Source organism: Macrobrachium nipponense, chromosome 14, assembly GCF_015104395.2.
Source record: "Macrobrachium nipponense isolate FS-2020 chromosome 14, ASM1510439v2, whole genome shotgun sequence".
NCBI classification, from domain to species: Eukaryota; Metazoa; Arthropoda; class Malacostraca; order Decapoda; family Palaemonidae; genus Macrobrachium; species Macrobrachium nipponense.
Genome location: NC_087207.1, coordinates 27,419,203 through 27,440,495, shown reverse-complemented (window position 1 = coordinate 27,440,495; position 21,293 = coordinate 27,419,203). Strand labels below are relative to the sequence as shown.

Genomic DNA, 21,293 nt, shown 5'->3' with positions numbered 1-21,293 from the left:
GTAATAGTACTCAAGGTCACTAATGTATCACCTAATCATACACACGCGTGTGCGTGACGAGGCTTAAGTCTGCTGTAATATTTTGCTAATATATGAAGTCTTGACCGTGCTTATTTGCAGCGTAGCTTATCGTAAACCAACGTGGAAGCTGTGTGAAAAGTATTGATTTTCCCGGCGCGCTCTATAAACGAAGATAATTGTTGCCTATGTCATCTTAAAATCTAGGCTAATCGCAGACATACATACGTACGTTCGCACAAGGGCGCTGAAAATAATTCAGAGATAATCAACACCTTTGTCATCGTCTTTGAAGTGACAGATTAAACCGATGTCGTCACTGATGATAACCCGTACGATACTCTTCCGTCACCAACGTATAAAGCGGAGTCTGGCAATGGCGTCAGGGTGAAGTGAACGCTCAGAGTACGGCTGTCTTTAGTTAAAGGGGAACGCCGTTGGCTTAAAGTACCGCGTCTACTCTTCTAGGGGCACGAAGTATTGATGTTTTCTGGTGGTCTGACGATTACATAACCGTCAAGGCGTGAGAGCTGTTGTTGTGTCAGTGCTAGAATCAGGATTCCTTTCTTTACCGTGGTAAGTAAGTTTAGTCGGTGCCTTTCGGTGAGATATCTTATTAAAGTTGTGACGTGTCAGGCTAAGTTAAAAAAGCAAACAATCGTGTCATACAGAACAGATTCGCTTTTGCCGTTTCTAAGTTGTTTTCATTGAAGCCTTTGCCCCGCAACTTCAGAACAGTCAAATACATTTGCGGAATTTGAGAGAGCGCTGCCTAGAATATACACGGAACTCTCCCTAATGAGAGATATCCATTCTATTGAGAATATTTATTATTCTCGTCCACAGATGACTGATGCATCAGTGTGATCAATGTGCTCATGTTGGTAACAAGAAGTCTTTTTTTTTTTTATTGTTTCTCTCTCTCTCTTTTCTCTTAGAGCTTGCTGTGTAAAGAATAAAGCAAGTACTTTGCCAACAACGTTCATACCTTCCTACTGAATCAAGGAAACTCCCTGTCATTTCACACACACACACCAACGAACACACGCAACCCTGAATAACACACACGAATACACGCAATACACACACTTTATGTATCTATCCTATTTAAATGCGGTCCTATCATTATTCTATCAATTAACAGACTAAGAATTCAAGCAACAAGTGACCAAGTTATATATGTGTGATATAATTATGATTATATATATATATATATATATATATTCTATATTTATATATATCTATATATATAAAGGTATACATATAGTATATATCAAAGGACACACACACATATATATATATATATATATATATATATATAAAGAGGTATATATATATAGTATATAGTATATACTAAATCACGTGCATCTTATGTTATATATATATATATATATATATATATATATATATATATATATATATATATATATATACATAAGATGCACGTGATTTAGTATAGCGAATCCAAGGGAAAATAATAGCTAAAATGTCTATCTCAAAATGTCTATTTTCCCTTGGATTTCGCTTATACTAAATCACGTGCATCTTATGTTATATATATATATATATATATATATATATATATATATATATTAAAACATAAGATGCACGTGATTTAGTATAAGCGAAATCCAAGGGAAAATAATAGCTAAAATGTCTATCTCAAGCGCTTTCTCGTTTATTCACTGCAATGGAAGGATGTTGCTTATAGTTTAGTCAAAACTTCCAGTTCCGTAACTTTTTCCGTTTAATTTTTGCCAGCTGGAGTTACTATAATATAAAAGGAGTATGGCAATCGATAGTGAGCTATTTAAACTGATGTTTTCTCAGGAACAATGCTAGCCAAATATAAAAGCAAAAAAAATTATATTAAAAATTACAGTGGAGTAGCTATAATGAAATCAATGTTGTTTTTAACTTCACAACACTAAAAATAACAAAATTAACGGCATAAAACAATCGTGGTTTCATAAAATTCTTCGGGGAAATAATCCCCAGTCTGTTGCCCTAAACGTAGGCCTAAGTTCTGAATTCTTTGTAATACAACAGTATCAGTTCCTGTAACCTGTCTTATTTGCATGAACCACACCTGCTCTGTGAGATCCAGTAGGTGTATGGTAAACATTTGTGTGGTAAGGTTTGGATGCTGAAAGGTAGGCCTATTTGTCTTCATTATTGCGTAGGTATAGCCTAGGATAGTACTACATCTGTATTATTTAGGTATTGCCTATGATAGTACTTTTGTATTGCTTAGGTATTGCCTAGGATAGTATTTCTTTATTGCTTAGGCATTGCCTAGGATAGTACTTCTGTATTGTTTAGGTATATCCTAAGATAGTACTGTATTGTTTAGGTATAGGCTAGGGTAGTACTTTGTATAAAAAGGGCTCGGATAGTACTATGTTAATACAATGGTCGCTTTGTAATGGTAAATGATGTCAATGGTTCAGTAAAGAACATTTATTGCTGTTCTTTATTGTGTAGATATACTGATTTGAAAAAAAATTTATTGAGAAGCTTATTATGATAAATAATATTGCGTCAGCTTTGATTATTTTGTTTTTGAAGTTTTGTGAACCAACGTTTTTTTCTTTTCTTACTTCAACGGTCAGCAGTGCTGAGAGTTTAACACCCCAGAGCACGCAAATCTGATTAACCCTTAGGCAGCTGGCTTTGTAGTTTGCTTTGCTTTCGTAAGTGCGCATCTAGCACAGCATTTTCAGAACGGAAAGTAAACAATAGGCTACTCCATTTCAATCATGAATCCTGAGTGGGTAATAGACCAGGTCAGCAAATAGCATGATCAAGCAAAAACAACTCTCTCTCTCTCTCTCTCTCTCTCTGTTGTTTAAAATTCAAGCTTCCATCATTAATTACACTGAGTTTGATGTTTTCTATCTTTCAATATGCTTTTGTTTCTTCAGTGACCGTAAGAATTCGTCAAGTTCGAAGAATGGTGACGGGGAAATTCATTAACTTTGATAGAATATAAAGCTGTCACTGTGTTTCAGTCTAGACAGTGGTTCCCAAACTGGGGGAAATTTGAAGCTACCAGTGGGGAAATAATTACACTACCTACTAACTAAAAATATCTCTCTAATTTAATTCTAAAGTAGAAGAGCAAACAAAAGTCCTTTTATTTGTCACTGACCGCTCTCTATGGCTATGCGGTAAGTTGTTACTAAACCCTCTCTATCCACTTTACTCTGTAACTATATGTTTATCAGTATATTTGTACATTTGAAAAATAAATGAGTAAATAGTCACAGTGTATTTTAACTACTCTTTCCCTCATACACATGAAGGGGGAAATCTGGATGGTGGAACTGGGTGCAGGGGGAAAGTTTGCGAACCACTACTCTAGCATCTTCGGCGAGAACTATCGTTAAGATTTACAGTTTAGAGAAGCGACTAGGAAATGAAAAGGGACGTAAATCACTGAATCACTGGTTTGTACTTTTGTTCATGAATTCGTTATCTATTCTGACATTACATTTGTATTCTGTGATGTCATTAGCAGTGCAATCATTTGCCATCCAGTGGATGATACCTTCTTTTGGATGATGTGCATTTATTATTATTATTATTATTATTATTATTATTATTATTATTATTATTATTATTATTATTATTATTATTATTATTATTATTATTATATTAGTTACTGCTGCAGTGTGATGTTGCGGTGGGAGGTTGAAATCAATATTTTTTGGAAACTTCCATTTCAAATCAATGGCCCCTTTGGTGTGCTTGTTCCAATGAATATGTTTCATCTACTGAAATGCATAAGAAATAATAATAGTATTATTATTATGTAGAAGATAAGCCCTATTCATATGAAACAAGCCACCAAAGGGACCACTGATTTGAAATTCAAGCTTCCAAAGAATATGGTGTTCATTCGAAAGATGGAACAGAAGATAATAGAAAATACAGAAAGAAGAGATCAGTTGTTAGGAAATGAACGAATTAAGAAATCAATCAATGAATAGTTAAAAATGCAAGTTATACAACACAAGGAGAATTATTTTAGAGTTGTAATGCTTTGCTTGAATTTTTGTGAACCATTTATGACACTATTTTTATAAAAGAACCAAACATTTATACATATTTAGCAAAACATCATTTTGCAATTTTCCTAGTAGGATATAGTGTCAGCAGTGGACCTTACGCGGTGCACTGTAGGCATTGATAAGGGGTGTTTGCAGTATCCCATCTGCCCATAGCTGCACGCACTTTTTAGCCTTTCACTTTACCTCCCTTGTACTTCATCTTCTTCCATTTCTGTCTTGCTGTCCAACCACTTAACTCCCTCTTTTCATTTTTTAAGGCTGAAGTTGCCTTTTTTTTTAAGCCCCGTAGAGGGGTAGCCCCATCTTCCCACATCATGCCCCTATCTGCGACCGCTTTCATTCCTTTTTACTGCACCTCTGTTCATATTCTCTTTCTTCCATCTTACTTTCCATCCTCTCCTAACAACTGATTCACAGTTCAACTTCGAGGTTTTCTTCCTGTTACACTTTTCAGACCCTTTCACTACTCATTTTCCGTCTCAGCGCTGAATGACCTCACAGGTCCCAGCGATTGGCCTAAATTCTACATTCTTCTTCTACTTTTGTTCTTGGCTTTTCAGCCTGAATTCCACGAATCCAGTCCAATCCAGTTTAACAGATTCAAGTCCTCCCATTACCCCCACCAACTACATTGTCTCCCTCCGTTGTCATAGCATTCACTCCCCAAATGATTTAAGCACCTCAGTGGCGTGGTTGGTATGGTGTTGGCGTCCCACCTCGGTGGTCGCGAGTTCGATTCTCGGCCATTCCATTGAGGAGTGAGAGATGTGTTTTTCTGGTGATAGAAGTTCACTCTCAACGTGGTTCGGAAGTCACGTAAACCGTTGGTCCCGTTGCTGAATAACCGCTGGTTCCATGCAACGTAAAAACACCATACAAACAAACAAACAAATCAATAGATGAGGCGCCCACATCTGTCTTGTCATTTGCAGCAAAATTCTTTTGGGTGGTTATGGACTCCTTTCACCCTCATGTCCTTGTCAACATATCTTTCATTCAAACCTTTTCCCTATCAAATCATTTCAACGTTTCTTTACAGTTTTCTTTGATTTATCATTATCACCAGACGACACATATAATATGATTTTCCCCGTAGAGAGGTCGTGCGGCCAGTTCACCTCACGTGGTGAACTGTAGGCATTACTTAAGGTTCTTTGCAGCGTCCCCTCGGCCGCGAGCTGTAACCCCTTTCATTCCGTTTACAGTACCGCCGTTCATATTCTCTTTCTTCCAAGCTTCTTTCTAGCAATTTAATTTCCACTTCATCGCTGAATGACCTCCCAGGTCCCCAGCGCTTGGACTTTGGGCTAAATTTTATATTCCAATCACTCATTACCTTGTAAACATTTACTTTTAAACTTTTCCATTGGAAATCACTTTAAAATATTAAATTTAAAGTATTAGGGAATCAAGAAAAAGTATTTGGAATCGAGAGAAAGTATTAGGGGATCGAAATTAATAGAGAATCAAGAGAAAGCATTAGGGAATCGACAGAAAGTATTAGGGAATTGAGAGAAATTATTAGGGAATCGATAAAAGTATTAAGGAAACGAGAGAAAGTATTAGGAAATCGATAAAAGTATTAAGGAACCGAGAGAAAGTATTAGGGAATCGATAAAAGTATTAAGGAACCGAGAGAAAGTATTAGGGAATCGATAAAAGTATTAAGGAACCGATAGAAAGTATTAGGGAATCGAGGGAAAGTATTAAGGTGAAGTTGACCTGTATATTCTATACAGTCTCTCTCTCTCTCTCTCTCTCTCTCTCTCTCTCTCTCTCTCTCTCTCTCTCTCTCCGGAACCGGTCTGAATCAAGGTCCTTGAAGGCATGTTCCTGCTCCACTGGTTCCAAAGAGGGTCTACTACACACAGGCTGCGTTTATTTTTATTTATTTATTTATTTACTTATTTCATCTATTTATTTATTTATTCAATTGCAAATTCGAGGCTCCGTGGCCTCCTTTTGACTTGTTTGTGGTGTATGTGATATGTGCATGCAAATTATAATAATGTTAAAAAAAATTTACCCTATTTTGTTCTTGTAAGTCTGTAACTTCCTACCACTTCCTAGGCAATGATTCTCATAATGAATCATGTGATTCTGTTTCTCCTGCTCCGATGCCCATCCGAATATTCATGACAGTGAGGTTCTAATGATTCGTGCATCCTTTTCAGGAAAGGAATTTTGTCAGGAGCATATTCAAGTTTTGTTCTTAAGCGATTAAAAAGCTGAACTGGATCCTATTTGTTAAATTAGGTAAAAAGATCTTCTTGGAAACAAGTACTTCATCAGCTGTTCCCAACGCAAGTTGACTGCCCGAACCCTTGGAAATATGGACCTGTAACTTCTTCTGTAACTTCTTCCATAATTGTTCACTTGAAAATGATTGAAATTTATCCTTTTTCAGATATCTCTGAATTCATAATATCATTTATGTTGACACGTCAGCATAAGTTTACAAACTCGAGCGATCTTTGGGGCATTCATTCTTATCTTAGTGAGTTTCATCTTGAATTCGTCCGTAATATTCCTTCATTTCTGTAGAGTCAGGAACAAAGTTCTGTTTACCGTACTTCCTGCTTGATTTTGAATTTTTCTTCTTAAATATATTTTTAGTATTTTTACCGACTATCTTATGTCTATTGTTAGCTGGTGACACATACTGTTTCTTTTCTTGTTCATTATTGTGTTCCCATGACAAATGCCGAGCGCTGGGACCCATGAGGTCATTCAGCGCTGAAACGGGAATTGGCAGTGAAAAGGCTTGAAAGGTGTAACAAGAGGAAAACCCCGCAATTGCACTATGAATCAATTGTTAGAGGGTGGAAAGTAAGATGGAAGAAAGGGAATACGAACGGAGGTACAGTAAAAGGAATAAAAGGGGTTGGTAGCTAGGAGTCGAAGGGACGCTGCAAAGAACCTTAAGTAATGCCTACAGTGCGCCGCATGAGGTGCACTGGCGGTATTACCCCCTTACGGCGTCGCTTGATTTTACGCCAAAACATTCACGAGTTTCCAAATTGTATGTCTCACGCATCAAGACGCGGCCGGTTCTATTGTGCATCAACAATTTCACTAATTCAGATACGTTATATCAAAGTTGTCTAATCTTATCCCTTTTCAGTATTGTTTTTAAAGTGGGTTAGGTTTGGTTAGGATTCCATCAAATTACGATTTTCTTCGTAAGCAAGTGATCTTGCTGACTTACCTCTTATTTTATATAAGGCATTTGTTCAGAAAATTATAATTACTTCTATACTAGTTATTAACTCCAGTACAGTCTTTACTCGATTGTAGGCGATGTTTTACACGCAGAAATATAACTTACGGGGCAATGGAGTTAGTTCATTGGTATGAGTCTACAGCTAATAAAATTTAGTGTTAACTTAATCTTCTGGGTACGTAGCGATATAAAATGCCACGGCGAGTAGAAATGTTTTATCTAATCTATCAGTCGACATATCTGCAATGATCGTTGACGTTTGTTCCGTAACATCAGGCGTCTTCTCTGAAGTTGACCTTGACATCAGTCTCTCAACAGGTCAAATGTCAAGTCTAAAATGGAAGATGATATTTGCCGTCTATCCCATCACGGGTCGTGTCCAGCGACCTTTGACATCTTGTCCCCTTGTGGGGGGGATAGTGCCTTTCGTTCCTTTTACTGTACCTCCGTTCATATTCTCTTTTTTCCATCCTAACTCCTTCTAATAATTGATTGACAGTGCAACCGCTTTGGAGTTTTTCCTCTTGTTACACCTTTCAAACGTTCTTCCTGTTCAATTCGTTATCAGCGCTGATTGATCTCGTAGGTCACAGCGCTCGGCCTTTGGCCTAAATCCTACATTCTATTCAATTCTTTGCCATCTGCGTCGTGGCACATCGTGGGCATGAAAGGGTCACAGAGACACCTGTGTTATGTCTGAGAAGGCAAGTCTTATAAGGTAATCCTGCGTTATCTTCGCCGCTGACCTCGGTAGAGGCAGCAGTGCCATACGAGCGAACTCTTTTTAGTGTCGACTGGGGAATTCTTCACTCCAATCACAGATAAGATAAATCTGAGTCGTAGCTGAAAGGTTTTGACTTCTTTCCGTGATGACTGACTGTGTCTAAATATAGTCATTTCTAGCATTTTTCTACAATAAGGTTTATCAAAGAAATGTCAAGGTTGCGAAAAGGTCTGAGCACTGTAGCTATCCTAGAAAATGACAATTTTGATTCGCCTAAGGCTCATTTAGGGGACTTTACTTTGGCCTCCCGACATGGTCCGCCTTCATTACATCTTATATGGCCACTTTCACTAACTTCTGTATGCCAACATGATTTAAAAAAAAATAAGCAAAAAAAAAAAAAAAATACAGTGATAATGATATTGATGGTGCTGATGACAATGATGACTGTTGGGGTCTTCTTCCCGTCATCAGTAAATTAAATTTTGTCGGCGAGATTTAAATATGATTCTTAACAAATAACTGAAAAAACCACAGTAATAACGATATTGATGATGGTGATGTTAGAAATGACTGTTCAGTTCTTCTGACATCAGTTATTGGCAAGACTCTTTCCCAGCCAACTGTGGCTGTGATCAACTTTAATCGCAACAAAGGTCCGTCTCTTGCTTGCGTCTAATGAAATAATGAAAGCAAAGTTTCGTATGACCTTGATATTATCTCTTTTTCGCCTGGCTTTCCTCTCCTTTTGGAAACTGATGTGGAAATCTCGACTTCAAAGCTTGAATTATTAATCATGTCCCTTCCAGAACTATGCCCTGTTAAAATATCATATTTCTAAGCTTCAAAATTTCCGTGTCAATAATCATTAGCTTTCCATCTCCACGAGGATGAATTAGGCTCAAAGAACCCTTACAGCGCATGCGCGCCAGATTCTTACTATCTTACTATCATTACTCATTGAGAGATGTACGTACTAGATTGAGTACAAGACTGATTCAAGCTATGACGGAATATCTCGAGTAGTATGTAACTAGCAAAGCAATCTTACGATGTGTCAAGAGATCTGATACGGGGTCGGCCTTGATAAAGCTGATAATGATTTAGTTTGAATGAGATAAACTTTGCTGAGTACAGCGAGTTTCCCAGCTTTCAAGTTGTGTGACATTTTCTTTCTAAGCTCTTGTGTAGCTGCTTTTCCAAAGCAAAATTCTCTTTGTCAGCTTTTCTCTCCTTATTATGTAATTTAGCTGGGGGACACCAGGGAACAATATAGAGGCGTACATTAGCATTCTTCCAGTTTTCTCAACCTTAAACTTTTCAGTCTTTAGCGAGACTCCATTTTGCAATGGGAAGTGTCGTATGCTATCCTCTGTTTTACGTGTGTACTCTTAAACCACATGAAAGCCTCAGAGGTGATCCTTGCTTCATGGGAGGCCATTGAAAATCATCAGGTTGTTTAGTGTTTGGTTTCTGTAGCAGGTTTTCTTCGGTATTGAGTCTGGATTAATCGCCTGAAACTATTACTTCAGTAACGGTTATAAACACCAGGAAAAGGCTTATCGAAATCAGCCACCACGACCGTGGATTAAGAAGAAGAAGAAGAAGCTGCCATCTTAACAAGGAACCGTGGACAAGAGGTATCACAGGAACCATCTGCAGAGTCTGTCAAGATCTCTGGACAAGAATCAGAAGACACGTGATCACCATACCTGCCTTTCCGTCAGAGGCACAATGTCAGACTTCCCTCTCGAGGCTGGTTCTTGCACACACGAGTCTTCCTGGAGAGATACGAATGCTGTTGAGTTCAGCCAGGTGAAAAAAACTGCTCTAGTCTAGAATTCAAATAAGCTTTCTGATGCAATCCAGAAGTGAGCAGAGGTGAGATCGTCAGTGTTATCATATCTTCTACTTTTAGGTATCACAGAAGTGACGTGAATAGCTATTTATGATACAAATTTGTGAGACCTTTGGCCTCGTTTTATAAGGATTAACTGACCCGTTTTTATAAGTGCTTATCACCTGTTTAGATTATATGGATTAATCATCTTTAGTTCTGAGCGAGGGGTGAAGCCTCAACAGTTTTATAAATTAATAGCTATTCACGTCACTTCTGTGGTACCTAGAAGATATCGTGATACAATGACGATCTCACTTCTGGTCTACTCTGGGCTGCATCATGAAACTTCTTTAAATCCTAGACTAGATCAGTCATTACCAAGCTGATAACTTATCCAGCTGGACTCAACAGCATTCTTATCTCTCCAGGAAGACGCCCCGTGAGTGAAGTGTGACACTTCGCCTTCGACTTGGATGGAAAGTCTGGTATCGTGATCACGTGTCTTGTGCTGCCTGCTCAGAGATCTTGACAGACTCTGCAGATAGTTCCTGTGATTCCTCTTGCCCACGGTTCCTTGTTAATATGGCAGCTTTTTCTTCTTCTTCTTTAGTCGAGGTCGCTGTTGTTGATGAGCATATTCCAGGTGTTTCTCACCGCCACTGAGCGCCGCATCTTGTTTTGGCAGATGTTTTACAGACGAATGTCCTCTCTGACCCCAACCCTGCATATCCTAGCTTGGGGAAATTAAGATGGCATCTACAAGCCTCAGTTATAAGATTTTTCTAACACTCCATTCAAGAAATAATGTACAAGTATGATTAAAGAAAAAGTGCTGCTTCAATTTACGGGCAAAATGAGACATAAATGTCACAGAAGAGGCCGTTGGGTAACTTTCCATAATCAGATTCAAGTATCCTTGGAAGATAATCCAAATGATGCCGATTATTTGGATGATAGCGACAATAGAGTGGGTTATTTGATATTATACAACTGTTTTGTGGGGCGTGTGCTCACTAACGGGTGATGCTGTTTACATATGTGGTAACTGTGGCTCCCTCTCCATAGTGGGGGTAGTGTCGCCAGTGTACCTCACACGGTGCGCTGTGGGCCTTTTTGAAGGTTCTCTGCTGTGCAACTTCCGCCCCTAGCTGCAACCCCTTTCTTTCCCTTTACTGTACCTCCGTTCTTATTTTCGGTCTTACTTTCCACCCTCGCCTAACAATTTTCTAGGTATTATTTTCAGCGCAGAATGACCTCAGAGGTCCCGGCTCTTGGCCTTTGGCCTAAATTTTGTAATCCAATTCCTATGTCTCGACCACGGGATCCACATGAGATTCTAAAGCGCTGTTTTGAAAAATATTTACAAGTGCTTTACAACATTTATAACAGGATTTTGTGGCTATTATTATTATATTACAATTAATAGAAGGTAATGGGAAATACAGAAAGAAGAGATCACTTGATACAAGAGAAAAATTAGATAAATTAAAAAAATAATTTATGTAAACTAGAATGCCTACGCTTCACTTTCTCTGACCATTTCTAACCGAATCAGAACACTTGAACTGAGATGATAAAGTGCTCCCAGTCTACTACATGTATCATATAAAGCCCCAATAATGATAGCAATAATGATGCATGCAGTATTAATGATAATAATAATATTGATGTCGTGATGTCCCAATATCTGAAGTCACAGAGTGACAACTCCCTAGAATATATATATATATATGTATGTATATGTATAACAGAATCACGAAAGTTAGGAACGTGATAAATCCATAAATAAAGATAAATGCCACGAAGGAAAAATAAACGAAGGAGTCTGCGAGATCTTTCGGCTGAAAAGCCCTTTACTGAAGCAGCTACTGACAAAAATACGAGAAAAGACAATACAAGAAGGTTCGTATAACTGACAGATAGGGATTATAAAAGGATTAGTGCCTAGAATCCGACACACCTGGAAGATAAGAAACCTTCCCAAACAAGCATAAACAAAGGGTGCAATTAAAGGTTTAAGACAATCATCTCAGATACAATCTCCAGACAATTAAAGGATTATAGGTGACAGCTATACGGAACCTGGTAGACAAACCATATTCACAAAAATGACAGACATACATTACAAAAAATTTTTTTTTTTTTTTTTTTTTTTTTTTTTTTTTTTTTTTTAATAACTCTAAGGCAACTGATTTTTATTTAAGTCAGTAATTATATATTTGAGGTCATTCTTAAACATTTTACAGATACAAGGTCTAAATGAAAAAGGCCCACGACTAACATTGAAATTACAATGAAAAGTAAGTGTATTAAAGCAGATTCTAAAAGATTTCGTGATAAGCATCTCTTGACCGTGCAATTACTGAACTGTCAATCCAATTAATTCGGTGGTTGTTTTCACTTAAATGAATAAATAATGCATTAGATTTTTGCCCAGTTTTTACAGAGTATTTATGCTGGCTTAGCCTTACTTCTAAGCCCTTGCTCGACTGTGATGTGACTTATAGAAAACTAACAAAAAAATCCTCTTGATCAAGTCCTTTTTAAAAAACTTCAAATAGCATAGTGAAAAGTATCCTTAAAGATAAAACAGAACTACTAGGCAAATTGTCAGTCAATTCTCCTTCGCTACCTTACTTATATGGATTAGTCAAAACGCACAAAGAAAATAACCCTATGCGGCCTATTATCAGTACTGTTGGTTCAATTTCATATAAACTCTCGAAATATATCACTAAGATCTTGTCCCCGTTACTTGGAACCATCTCCGATTCTCATATATATAATTCTCTAGATTTAGTTGATAGATTATACAAAAATTGCTCTTTGCCCTACTGATAGATTCGTTAGTTTTGACGTATGTTCTCTTTTTACTTAAAGGTCCCTATAGACTCTATTTTAGAATATCTTAGCAATGAACTAACTCAGCATGAATTACCTCTACCTATAAGTCACATTATTTCACTCACGAGTTTGTGCATTTGTGATTGTAAGTTTATATTCAATGGTGAATTTTATCAACAAATTTTTGGCATGGCAATGGGAAATCCTTTATCACCATTGCTCTCAAACCTGTATATGGAATTCTTCGAAAAACGCTACTTACCTAATATCATTCATATTCCTGTAAAGTGGTATCGTTACGTTGATGATTGTTTAGCTGTTCTTCCTGTCGGTATTGATGTAAATGATTTACTCTCTAAATTAAATAACCAGGTACCATCGATTAAGTTTACTCTAGAATTAGAAAAAGACAATTGCCTCCCTTTCTTAGATGTTTGATACATAGAGAACCATTTCAATGTAAATTCAGTATTTATAGGAAACCGACTAACCAACTTAACTTATGTTCATTTCTTCTCAGGCCACCATCTTAATATAAAAATATCAATTTTTTCCTCTATGTTTTTACGAGCATTACGAATTGTCAGTCCACAATATTTGGATCAAGAAATTGAATACATAAGAAAAATAGGGAAAGATTTATGCTATCCTTCACATATATTAGACATTTGTTATAATAAAGCCCACAAAAAGTTTTATACTGAAAACAACACACAGAAAGAAAATTCTAAGAACATTCTCAGTTTGCCTTATTTTAAACGGATTTGAAACCATTAAACCATTGTTAAAAGCTTTTAATGTCAACCTTGTTCTTCCTATAATAACACCACTAAAAAGAATGTTAATAAAAAATGGCCCCAGAGAAAGCAACAACATAATATATAAAATTCCATGTATGGATTGTCCCTCATTCTACCTCGGACAGTCGAGCAAGGGCTTAGAAGTAAGGCTAAGCCAGCATAAATACTCTGTAAAAACTGGGCAAAAATCTAATGCATTATTTATTCATTTAAGTGAAAACAACCACCGAATTAATTGGATTTGACAGTTCAGTAATTGCACGGTCAAGAGATGTCTTATCACGAAATCTTTAGAATCTGCTTTAATACAACTTACTTTTCAATTGTAATTTCAATGTTAGTCGTGGCCTTTTTCATTTAGACCCTTGTATCTGTAACATGTTTAAGAATGACCTCAAATATATATTACTGACTTAAATAAAAAATCAGTTGCCTTAGAGTTATTAAAAAAAAAAAAAAAAAAAAAAAAAAAAATTTTTTTGTAATGTATGTCTGTCATTTTTTGTGAATATGGTTTTGTCTACCAGGTTCCGTATAGCTGTACCTATAATCCTTTAATTGTCTGGAGATTTGTATCTGAGATGATTGTCTTAAACTTTTACTTAATTGCACCCTTTGTTTATGCTTGTTTGGGAAGGTTTCTTATCTTCCAGGTGTGTCGGATTTCTAGGCCCACTAATCCTTTTATAATCCCTATCTGTCAGTTATACGAAACCTTCTTGTATTGTCTTTTCTCGTATTTTTGTCAGTAGCTGCTTCAGTAAAGGGCTTTTCAGCCGAAAGATCTCGCAGACTCCTTCGTTTATTTTTCCTTCGTGGCATTTATCTTTATATATATATATATATATATATATATATATATATATATAAATATGTATTTAGTATATATATAATATATATATAGGCTGAGGGTATATCTACTTGTAATGGACATTTGTAAACAGATTTATGTATAACTGCTGTATTGTGGGTTTTCGTTGATGAATCCTCGACAATGTTGTCATAAAGACTTCCTTTTATCTTTCTTTCTTTTTCCTTTACAGTGACCAAGACCCCGTTCGTTGTCAATACACAAAGATGCCTTCCCCGACGGAATTTCCAAGCCTCCATCTCGCCAACACCGAAAAGCAAAGAAAGGTGATTTAAATCCTCAGCTGAGGATAAGGATTGAAATTCGTGTCTTGTCTCACGATTGCCATTCTCACGTATTACTCTTCACTGCGCCTCTTAAGAGAATATACTGAGCCTTTTTATTGTTTACCATCGATTAGTTGGTATAAGTCGGAAGATGTTGTCAGTGATTAGCTTTTAATTAACTATTATAATAATCATTATCTTTATCATTATCATTCGGGAGAGGCACCCCATTTTTATGGAACAAACTCACAGGGGCCACTGACTCGAAATTCAAGCTTCCAAAGAATATGGTATTCATTAGAAAGAAGTAACAGATGTTAATGGAAAATACGAAAATCACTTATGAAAAACAAAAATAATTAAACAAACTAGTAAGTTAAGGCGTCCTTTCCCTAAACCAGAACATCCAAAACATTATTAATGGAAAATGCAGAAACAAAAGATCACTTTCAAAAATGGAAAAAATAAATGCTCAAACTAGTACGTTGAAGGCGTCCTTTCTCTAAACCAGAAAATCCAAACCACATCTTTCCAGATCCTGGAACGCGTGAGGCCCCTGATTCTCACCGATGAGCAGCGCCGGAAAATCGGGGAGGTGTTCCTGGACGAAATGAGATTAGGTCTGGCCCTGAACCCCGAGAGAGAATCGTCCCTTCTGATGGAAAACACCTTCATCCCTGAACTCCCAGACGGCACAGGTGAGTGGTGGTGGTGGTGGTGGTGGTGGTGGGGGGTGAGGGTGGGGGGTTGCACTTTATAAAGCACTAAAACCATTGTTTTATCATTGCTATTATGATCGGCTCTCTCCACTAAACCTATTGTACTGAGGTGTCAAGTTGTTAACTGACATTTCGGTATGAATCGTTCAGCAAACCCTGCCCTAATTAGGATCAGAATCTGCAGATTAGCTTGTCAGTGGCGTGGTTGGTATGGTCTTTACCTGCCACCTCGGTGGCCGCGAGTTCGATTCTCGACCATTCCATCGAGGAGTTAGAGATGTGTATTTCTGGTGATAGAAGTTCACTCTCGACATGGTTCGGAAGTCACGTAAAGCAGTTGGTCCCGTTACTGAATAACCCATTGGTTCCATGCAACGTAAAAACACCATAGAAACAAACATTATGATCTTGTATTTCACTCTCTTGTATTCGCCCCAGCCATCTTCCTTTCCACCCTCTCCTACCAATTGACCTCATGGGTCACAGAGCTTGACCTTTGGCCTAAATTCTATGTTCTATTCTCTTATGTATGTTGTATGTTTATCTGCTGTGTAGTACAAAAGCCCATTGGATGTTCAAAGAGGAGATCTGCTGTAACCATTACTGGTGTACCCATGCGGTAATATAAAAGAGGATGGCCCCGGGATGGACGACGGCGAGTCTAAACGTGGAGTTCATTACCCGTAGAGTATCGATGTTACTCACTGGAAAAATAAATATATGGGTACAGAATACAATTTGTACAAAAGAGATTATTTTTTATTGTTATTGAAAATGAGCTGAAAAGCCTATACGTGAATAAAGAATAAATGGAGAGAAATGTATCGCTAATGAATAACACTAGAGATAAGTAAATAAGTAAGGGAAATAATTATCTAAACGCACAGACAACCAAAGTGAGCATTTACTCTGCTATGTTTTAGATTAAAAGAAAAAAATACTGAATTACTCTCAGAAGATGCGTCAAATTCGTCCAAAAAACGATCTCTGTTATATGTGATCGTTAGGGGATAACGAAATTGGAATACAAATTTTAGGCAAAAAGCCAAGCACTGCGACTAATGAGGGCATTCAGCGCTGAATTGAGAGTAAACAGGAGGAAAACCTCAAAGCAGCTGCTTGGCGAGGATGGATAGCAAGATGTATGAAAGAGAATATGAACGGATGTACAGTAAAAGGAACGGAAGGAGCTGCAGCTAGGGGCCGATGGGACGCTGCAGAGAACCTTAAGTTATGCCCACAGTGCACCGCGTGAGGTCCACTAACGGCGCTACCCCACTACGAGGGATACAGGATATACAATTGTACAATGAGACCATCATGCGATCCACTGGGGAATCTGAACCTTCTAGTCTAGCTGGTCAGCTTTGGTGTGGGAGGGGTTAACGACGCTTAAATAGGCTCCTTTCACGTCGAAAGAATTGCACTGCATTGTGGGGGCTCAAGGTCATGCTGGTGGCCGAGGGTCTCTCGACATAGCAGCTATTTTCTTGTCTGGGAGAATGTTTTATTGGTCTGTGTAGCAGTCTGTGCCGGAGTGACAGAAGTGGCCAGACGAGTTAGCCAGTAATTGCCATCAAATTGTCCTGAGCGGACTCTTGGCTGATTCCGCAATATAATAATAATAATAATAATAATAATAATAATAATAATAATAATAATAATAATAATAATAATAATAATAATAGGTGTCTTAAGGAGCAATATAAATGGCCAGAGAAGTTGGCCAGTAATTACCGTCAAATTGTCCTGAGTGAACACTTGGCTGATTCAATAATAATAATAATAATAATAATAATAATAATAATAATAATAATAATAATAAAGCTTCTATAATCATGCCAGGAAAATAGCCAGAAAGGATTCATTGAAATAGTACAGGGCCGTGGGAAATCCTGAAGCATGGAAACGATGCAGTTTTGATATGGTGTCATAGCAACGGAAAACTATAAAATTGTGTGTGTATACACACAGACACACATATATTTACACTGTATTAACTTTTATCATTGCCGAACTCAGGAAATATCAGATTTGGGGTCCCATGAAATATCTGAGCTTTGTATGTCTCCTTGTTTCTTAGTGACAAACATGTCTTCCATCTAGAAAGTTTTTGTAGACTTGGTGCATGGGCTTGGGTACAGATCCATTGTTGCCGATGAGGACGTAAATATCGAAGGAATACGAGTCGGGTGATGGGAGGGGGGGGGGGGGTGGTTGGCCGGTTACTCTTGCATGGCCTGTTCACAAGAGATGAATCTCTGCAAGTAAACTGTAATTATAATATAAGACCCTTTAGGAGGTTTTTGTACGAAACCTTCATAGAGTAATAAAATTAAGACCCTTTGGGAGGTCTTTGTACGAAAACTTTAAAGAGTAATAAGAGTAAGACCTTTGGGGTACTGATAAAATTACTTGACACAGTAGCTCTCTTCAGACGATATTCCAATTTCTAAGATTTGTTCTTTCAACAGATCAGTACAATGGGATGGTCTCGGTGACATCAAACCAAACTGGTTTGTTTACTCTTTTATAATGAAATGACTGTTCATAGTTACGAGGAAAGGTCATTCATATAAGCATGATTATCAAAATAGCATAGTGTTACGGTTTTGCGAGTTATCTTTAAATCTTCGTTAAAGAAATATCTTGTGAAGAAAGGGAAGAATTGTGAATTCAGATTATTACATAATACGTAGTTCTTCCCTTTAATAGTGTGAAATGAAATGGCACTTGCTCTTATACCTCTTGATAGCTAGGGATGCTGCTTATTAATATTTTATTTATTCAAGTTTAAAGTCTACAAAAGTATTGGGAAGGTGATGTATGAACATCTTCGAATAAATATTTTATTTAATTTGAGCTTCGATTAGGACTTTTGCGTATGGAAATTGCGGAGATTCCTTTACTTGATTTTACATGAAAAATTGAATGGTTTTATAGCAACTTTCCACATTTTCGTTTTCTGTAAAAGAAAACTTTTGTGCCGGCGTTGTCTGTCCGTCCGCGCTTTCTCTGTCCGCCCTCAGATCTTACAAACTACTTAGGCTAGAGGGCTGCAAATTGGTCTGTTGATCACCCACCCTCCAATCATCAAACATACCAAATTGCAGCACTCTAGCCGCAGTAGTTTTTTTTTATGTTTTTTAAGATTAAAGTTAGCCATAATCGGGCTTCTGGCAGCCATATAGGACAGACCACCAACGGGTCGTGGTTAACGTTTCATGGGCCGCGGCTCATACAGCATTATACCGAGACCAACGAAAGATAGACCTATTTTCGGTGGCCCTGATTATACGGAGGCTTTACTTGTTTGTTTTCATGAACTGAACGATGGCATTTTCAGTCTATTGAAGATAGAGACAACCAAACAACACTAATACGAATTCTTGATGTTATTCGAAATTGTTCTAATTAGTTTATGAAGTGATCTGATTACTTTGACAGTTACCTTGTAAAAGGATACAACAGGAGATTTATAACCTTAAGATCTCCAGGATGAAAGAGAACAACAGAAATATGTTTTGCCACAGAGAGGTTATATACATTATAGGGTGTTGGTCTCTCATATCACTTGTGTCTAATGCGACCCATCACATAGCTGTTGTGGACGATGCCCTGCGAATCTTAATCATTTCGTCCTTTTCAGAAAACGGCGAGTACTTGGCGCTAGATTTGGGAGGAACCAACTTCAGAGTTATATACGCCCAAATGACTGATGGCCAGTTTACTGAGGAGGTTGGTCATTTCTTTCTTATGAATTTTGTATATTTTATGACGAGGAAAACAGTTACTTTAGTTCGTTACGTTTTATTTTATGGTTTCTTAATAAACGGATCTCTCCTAGACAGTGTCATCCAACAAAGTTCGCTGGTCGTTATCTAGGCCTAATATTGTTTTGGTTGCCATTATCTTTATGATATTTACAATTTACAGTCTTTTGTTTATGTTTTACAGTAATCCCCGACGGGCTTTTGGTGGTACTAAACACCCCCCAGGTTAAACCCTTGGGGGTCACTATCAAGGAAAGATGCTAAATAACTTTTATTTTAACACTCATGTTTTTCGTCTGTTGCCCGATATTTGTCTAGCGGTTTAGTTTGGCCATGAAAAATGATTGGTAATAATAATTGGTAACACCTGAAGGTCAGTTTCATTCTATTATATTTCAAAATCCTCAAGAGACGACGTCGAAAGAAGGAAGCAAAATGATGTCATCTCGCAGAAGTAAAAACACTGATCTACTCAGGAGCCTTCCTGAGTTTTTATGACCATTTTATGAACTCTTAAATCACCCATTCTGTAGCTACTGATTCAATTAAACCTAGTTCATTTTAGTATATTTTTATCTGTTTATCTATTCATTAATTTAATAATTATTTTTTTTCTCTTTTACTAAGCAAGATCTCTTATTTTTTTCCTGTAATTCCCTTTAGCTCCTCTTACTTCTTGCAAATGAACAACTAAATATTCGTTGGAAGCTTGAATTTCAAGTCAGTGGCTCCTTTGGTGGTCTTGAATATGAATAGGTTTCATCTTCTGAATAATAATAATAATAATAATAATAATAATAATAATAAAAATAATAATAATAATAGTTGAAGATCCACAATAATATAGTATGTGAGTATATGGTCTTTAATGGATATTAAAAGCTTTCGAACCTTGTACTAGGTTCATCTTCAGTCAAGTGAACATTATGACTTTAAAAATTCGACAAAGTAAACTTCTGGACAGGACAATTCCACAACGACGAACGCAAATGAATTGTCCCGTTCATAAGTTTACTTCGACGAATTTTAAAGTCGTAATGTTGAACCTAGCACAAGGTTCGAAAGCTTTTCATATCCATGAGAGACCATATACTCACATACTATATTATTGTGGACCTGCAACCATTGTCATCATTTTCGACACGGAAAACTGTGCCCAGTAATAATAGTAATGTTCTAAAGGGTCCACAATAATACAGTGTTAAGAGTCCGTGTATAATTGTTACGACTACAAAAAGCTTTTCGAACCCTTTCCTGGGGTTCATCTTCAGTCCAAATGAACAAGTAGTTACAACATGTAAAAGAGGTAAATTTAAAAACAAGAGTCGTTGATGGGCCAGGTGATGAAGAAAGAGGGGGGCAGTTAACTCCAACTAGGTGAACCCTTTAGACATTATATATCACTAAATCTCCGCGATAGAGTTTTTCCCTACTAAATATAGTAATTAGTAATCACACATTCTGTGTCCACTTCGCAGTGCCCTGACCATTCCTTTATTTTTTTTCTCCACACAAACAGGTTGTTGATTATTTCCACATACCAGACGAAGTGCGATTAGGGTCCGGGGAAAAGCTCTTTGACTTCCTAGCCGACTGCCTCGCACAGTTTCTCACCAAGAGGAAATTCACTGGTCGAAATTTTCCGCTAGGTAAAAAAAAAAAAAAAAAAAAAAAAAAAAAAAAAAAAATTGGTGGTGATAGCTACTTTGGTTTGTCACCTACACCGAGGCGCTATAGTAGATTGACATCAGCCGTGCATCTGATGCCTAGGCAAGTCCCTTACGACGCTCCTGATTGGCTGTTGATAAGCCAATCACAGGGCTGGATACTCTCAGTCTCTCGAGAGAGTTCACATAGGCAGGATGTATGTTCCACCTCTCCTGAGGGATACTTTTGAAAGACGTATCCTTCAGGAGAGGTGGAACAGACAGCCTACCTATGTGAACTCTCTCGAGAGACTGAGAGTTCCCAGCCCTGTGAATAGCTTATCAACCGCCAATCAAGAGCGTCGTAAGGGACGGGCCTAGACATCAGATGCACGGTTGATGTGGATCTAGTTCTATAGCACCTCGGTGACGCATAGATAACAAGCCAAAGTAGCACTGAAGTCTATTTACATATTCATTATTGTCATTCTCGCTA

The 21,293-nt window shown here is 37.4% G+C and overlaps 1 protein-coding gene across 2 annotated transcripts in view; it reads left to right on the top strand.

Moving 5' to 3' along the window:
* The first annotated feature begins 385 nt into the window (after window positions 1-385).
* LOC135226434 (hexokinase-2-like) overlaps window positions 386-21,293 on the top strand; it is a 30,897-nt gene continuing 9,989 nt past the window's right edge. The window contains exons 1-5 of one of the 2 annotated variants that reach the window (XM_064265991.1): window positions 386-598; window positions 14,566-14,659; window positions 15,195-15,357; window positions 19,028-19,116; window positions 20,671-20,800. In XM_064265991.1, coding sequence (XP_064122061.1) covers window positions 14,600-14,659; window positions 15,195-15,357; window positions 19,028-19,116; window positions 20,671-20,800 — 442 coding nt within the window. In that variant the 5' untranslated portion in view covers window positions 386-598; window positions 14,566-14,599. The remainder of the gene's footprint in view (window positions 599-14,565; window positions 14,660-15,194; window positions 15,358-19,027; window positions 19,117-20,670; window positions 20,801-21,293) is intronic. The other variant, XM_064265990.1, reaches the window with a different exon arrangement.